This window comes from Pundamilia nyererei, unplaced genomic scaffold, assembly GCF_000239375.1.
Source record: "Pundamilia nyererei isolate P.nyererei 1_Seehausen unplaced genomic scaffold, PunNye1.0 scaffold00046, whole genome shotgun sequence".
Taxonomy (NCBI): domain Eukaryota; kingdom Metazoa; phylum Chordata; class Actinopteri; order Cichliformes; family Cichlidae; genus Pundamilia; species Pundamilia nyererei.
In genome coordinates this window covers 570,815-575,851 of record NW_005187447.1, presented here as the reverse complement: position 1 = coordinate 575,851, position 5,037 = coordinate 570,815, and the positions used below count along the sequence as shown (strand labels likewise).

Genomic DNA, 5,037 nt, shown 5'->3' with positions numbered 1-5,037 from the left:
CCCCCCCCACCTTGTGTGTCATATGATTTAGCTAAGCTAGTATTTAAGTTCCCTCCTGTCATTTCAGGAAGTCAGTTTGTCTTATGTTTGATGTTTTGTTAGTTGTTATTTTGAGTTTAGTTTATTGAGTTGACCTCTTTTATTGGTCTGCCTGTTTAAGTTTTTGGTTTTGTTAATTATCTTTCATATTTATATCATATTCATATCTTTCATATCCTAAAAAGTTTTTAGGCTCAAGTCTGTCAAAAGAATCAATGCAAATTAAAAAAAATTTTTTCCAGGAGTGAGTGTTCATATCCTGAACCACGAAAGAACACAGTTTTATATAAATGAAAACTTTTTTTTCAGTATTTTAGGCAATGGCTTTATTTGTGTTAGACAAGAAGAACTGCAGGTAGAAAATGGTGCATTTGTACATTTTCACATATTTTAAATGGCACACACTGCTATCATCATCAGTACCCAGAAACTAAAGGTTCATTTTTTTTAGTTAACAGAAACCTAAAGGTATAATCTAAAGTAAAACTGTCAAAGCAAACAAAGATATCTGATGGTGCATCTAAATTTAGATATGCATTTGGTGACAAATCTACACCCCGTGGACCTTGTTATGAACTGCAGGCTATTCGACATATTAAGGAGTCAATCAAAATACACATAATGCACTGTTATCTATCACTGAACATTTCATTAACAAAATCTTCTGCAGTTGGTTATCATTTTCTCTGACATGAGCCTTGCACATATAAACTTAATTTCCTCTTTTATTTCAGACTTCCGTCCATTTGTTTGAACCACATAGTTTTTAAGAATCACTCCAACTGCACTGTAGTGTGCATGACTTCTTTTTTCCTTTTGCATTTGCAGGCCTCAGTGTGAAGATTATGCAGACCTTTGGAACTGGAAAGTACTTTTACAACTGTATAATATTACATAATTGCAGCACATGATTTTTACACTACGACAAGAAAAGGAGACTCCCAATTTATCTCCTCTTTCCATGCAGGCCAGCAGGAAATGAATACACAGAAAAAAAACCAAAAACAGATTTTCTGTTATTCACAGACCTGTTTTCTTTCCTCTTTAATCCATGTTAAATAATTTTGTTGTTAAAATTGTTGTTATGTTAATTAAGTCTATTAATACATTACATATCAGGATTCTGTGGTAAGCTGAACCACAACTCCCTCAGAAAAACTGTGCTTTTGTTCAGCATCTCAGTAGCAGCTTCCAGGGTCGTAATGATCTTGCCTTTAGAAAAAAGCACGACAATTATTACAGTTCCTGTGAATGTGAGCATCAGCGGAGAACACAAGCCAAATTTACTGGTGTTGTCTGGTATTTCTCTGGTTCTGAACGGTTGAGAAACCCGCTCCCACTGAGTGAAGATAGCTTGTCTGGCACCAGACCAATTTCCAGGCCCACTAAGACGATATTGATAAGGTGTGCAGGGACCAAAGAAGACCTTTGCCCAGAGCACAGGGTCTCTCAGAAAAAGCCTCAGGAGTTTTGGTCGAACACCTACCTGTGAATAAAAATCTGTTATGAAGGATTTGTCTATGATTAATGTTGAAAATTTTATTTATAGCTAAAGTGAACTCACTTCCCCAGCCATAAAATCCAGATATGGGATGTAATCAACCTGTAGAACAGCCTGCCGTGGACAGGGATAGCTGAGAAAGAAATATTTTCTTGTGTCATTAACAGGACTTAATGGGAATAAGTAATCGACCAGGGCCATTTAATAACTTTCAGAAATGATGTCTACCTTTGCATGTTTCTCCTCCTCTCAGATTCAAGGACATCCAGCATTTTCTCTTTGGTTGGAAGACGACTCTGACCTTAAAGATATGATGTTTCAGCTACTATTTCCCCAAACCCCGTGTAGGCTTATGTGTTTGTTTGAAGAGTTTACCTAAAAAGACCTTAACAGCCCAGCAAGCCTGCATTTCCACTGTAGGCATGAGTGGACCTTTTACTTGGAAAAGTCCCATGACGGCCAGTGTGGGAGGTTGCAGGGATGGAGGAAACGCTCTCCTAAAACATGAAAGATAAAACTTTGTGGTGGTACTTTAAGAATTTTAATATGATAGCACTGTAAAAGTTGCCTGCAGCACCAACCCCCAAAAAACGTATCATGTATGATTCAAACTTTAATCTCTAGACTTTACATTTACATGCAAGTCAGTGATCCACTCTGTCCACCATAAACTTACTTGTACAGTGTCACCTCTTCATATGGTCCCTCTGACAGAGTTGATGGTAGGAATGGGAACTTTGCAATGTAACCTGTGCAAAATACCACGGCGTCAATGTTCTCCTCCACCGTGCCATCTTCAAATACAACTCTAGAGTCCTTGAACCCTTCCAGATTGTGCTTCATGACTATTGCCCCCTGAAGGATTCGGCCTGGGAGATCGTCATTGATCATAAGGTTTCTCTCCATAAGTCTGTGAAAGAAGTAAAGTAGTGAAGTCTCTGTTGCTACAGATGCTGTTGTCTAATTGTCAGCTCATGCCATGCTGGTACTGATGAAATTATGAGTAAAACTCGAGAAAGACTTATGTCAGACAAGAAACAATATAGAAATAATTCTGATTAATTTTCGTCTTTATTAGGTAGGAATTACAATTGTAAGTGTCTTTCAGGTTTGAGGGGATTGTGCTGTCTTTTTTAAAGTTTCGTGAAGTTGTGACGACTATTTCAAAAGCACGTACATTACCTGTGTTTGGGTTTTAGACCATACAATATGTGGTCATATTTATTGTTCAGTGCTCTCTCTGCTGCCCAGTTGACCAAAGTCTTGGGGAGCAATTGGAAGAGGACATTGTTGATCCGTTTGATTACTGCAATGTCGAGAGGAACGCCATTGGTGGACATTCTGCCCAGCACCCAGGCCCCTTGACGTGTACTGAGAAAGGTCTGTCGATACAAAAGCGGTACAGTCGACATTTGATCATCTCTCTCAGTCCCGTACCTCCGTGACAAACCAAACGTTTGCATTTCACCTTCTCGGCCGATCTGCTAATCTCCACAGCAATATCACCTCCAGAATTGCCAGTGCCAACCACCACCACCCTTTTTCCTGTGAAGGCATTTGCATCTTTATATTCCCAGCTGTGAAGACACCTGCCAGAAAAGGTTTCATGCCCTGGAGGAATACAGATTTTGCTACAGTCACAAGGAAAACATTTTTTCCAAGAATGTCATGATTTAGATACTATTACTCTAAGATGTCCATTTATTTACCTTGAAAGTCAGACAATGGTAATGTTGGATGGGTGTAGTGACCTGAGCACACCAGAATGGCATCAAAGATGTGCCTCTCTTCCTGTCCGTTCTTGTTTATGGTCACTACTTCCCATTGGCCGGATAGAGAGAAATCCGGCCTTTGCAAAACACTCCTCACTGTGGTCTGAGGTGTGCATGCCCACATTCACAGAAAAATATACATTAATATCAACAACACTGCTTTCATAGAATACTTGAGCTGATGAGATGCCATCTACCTGAAAGTTAATGTATCTAAGCAGGTCAAAGTGTTCAGCATAGAGCCTGAAGTACTGCAGAAGCTGTGAGTTATGCATGAAGTTGGGATAGTCAGACGGCATTGGAAAATCACTGAAGCACATCATTTCTTTGGAGGTATTGACCACCAAGGACCGGTAGATGCTGGTTCGATCTGGCTCAGGTGTCTCCTGTTGACACACATGAAAACAAGAGCAAAGCAGGTAAAAACATCTCTCTGCAACCATTCTACACTTTAATGCAGTGTTTATAATGATTGTTGTGGACAAGCTAAACCCTTTCTCCATATACAGTAATAACAGGATCCAACAACAGTAAGAACAATCATCAAACTTTGCAATGTGGTTGTGCCCCCACTTACTCTAAAATTCCACATGCTGCCAATGTCGTCACTGCTTTCAAAGCAGACAGGCTCGAGCCCCTCATCCACACAGACCTTGATACAGGCCAAACCAGAACAGCCTGCTCCAACTACTGCCACACGTCGAACCATTACTGAACACTTGGGTATGGAAAGACACTGTGAGTCAGACATGTTTCATGCACAAACATGAGACTGCATGCACATTTTTATGTTTCTTCTTCTGTCTTCCATAATCATCTACCTCAAAAGTAGTAACATTGTAAGCTATGTGCACAAAAATAGGTAAGTTTGAAAGACATGTCAGTTGTTCTCACCTTCTTCAGTTATATGCTTGTCGGTCCTGTTTAGCCGGTGTTGGGCGTTAAACGGTGTGTAAGCTCCCATGACCTGAACTCTTGTTGTGCAATCAGTTAAACAATATGCCAGAGGAGGGACTTTAACCCTTCTCTTCAAATATTCTATAAATGAGTGCTGGAATGAGTAAAAGATGTGCTTCTTATTAGAACCCACATGATGGGAAGACTCAGTTTCTCAAATCTGTACATCTTTGCATTGTTGCATCTGGGTCATATGTGACGTAGTGTGTGTCCTTTATTGCGGTTTTTATCCAAATCTTTTGTAATAGTGTGACATCTTTCAATTTGAGGATCTTTGAAGATCCTTCTGTAGGCTTCAATGGCTCTGTTCTGAATGGCTTGATTCTTGGGCTTGCCTATCGATGTGTTTGCTGCTGATTGGCTCCTCCATGACATCCTGCTGTTTAAAGGTTCGGGTTTCTATATTACTCTCCTGACAGCAACTTGGCCCAGACCTCCAAACCCTGCTATACTCTTTCTGTTATAGAGGAGAAGTCTCTTTAGGCCCAGTGTTTGTTAGTGTGGTTTGTATTAAGTGTTCTATCATGTAAATACATAAATTTGTTATCATATATAAAGGCTGAACTGCTTCTTTCCTTCTTTTTCTTTTTTTCTCTCACTGTTTTCTCTTGATTTACATATTATAGGAAGTAAGATTGAGGAGTCTAGTTTGTTGTACTTAGGAATCAGGTATCACTGGGGTTTGTACCACAAAGAAGGTTTGTACTTTAGTCACTAAGACTGAAGTGGAGATGCTATCTTAATAAAGTCTATTCTAATACCAGACTA

At 39.5% G+C, this 5,037-nt stretch overlaps 1 protein-coding gene across 1 annotated transcript; it reads right to left on the bottom strand.

The window, feature by feature from the left end:
- Positions 1–1,094: 1,094 nt before the first annotated feature.
- LOC102202965 (dimethylaniline monooxygenase [N-oxide-forming] 5-like) lies at positions 1,095–4,274 on the bottom strand. Its single transcript, XM_005732211.2, has 11 exons — positions 4,207–4,274; positions 3,890–4,030; positions 3,510–3,698; positions 3,250–3,415; positions 3,009–3,151; positions 2,723–2,922; positions 2,217–2,450; positions 1,916–2,037; positions 1,769–1,841; positions 1,604–1,673; positions 1,095–1,525 (listed from the first exon to the last, which is right to left on the bottom strand). Exons 2-11 carry the CDS (start codon positions 4,019–4,021, stop codon positions 1,148–1,150), a joined length of 1,707 nt encoding a protein of 568 aa, XP_005732268.1. The 5' UTR covers positions 4,022–4,030; positions 4,207–4,274; the 3' UTR covers positions 1,095–1,147.
- Between the last annotated feature and the right edge of the window lie 763 nt (positions 4,275–5,037).

Coding starts and splice junctions, on each gene's coding strand:
- LOC102202965 (XM_005732211.2), bottom strand. CDS start 4,021: ATGGTTCGACGTGTGGCAGTAGTTGGAGCAGGCTGTTCTGGTTTGGCC. Junction 3,416..3,509: donor TTAGATACATTAACTTTCAG/GTAGATGGCATC, acceptor TGCACACCTCAG/ACCACAGTGAGGAGTGTTTT. Junction 2,451..2,722: donor GGTCTAAAACCCAAACACAG/GTAATGTACGTG, acceptor CTTCTTTCACAG/ACTTATGGAGAGAAACCTTA.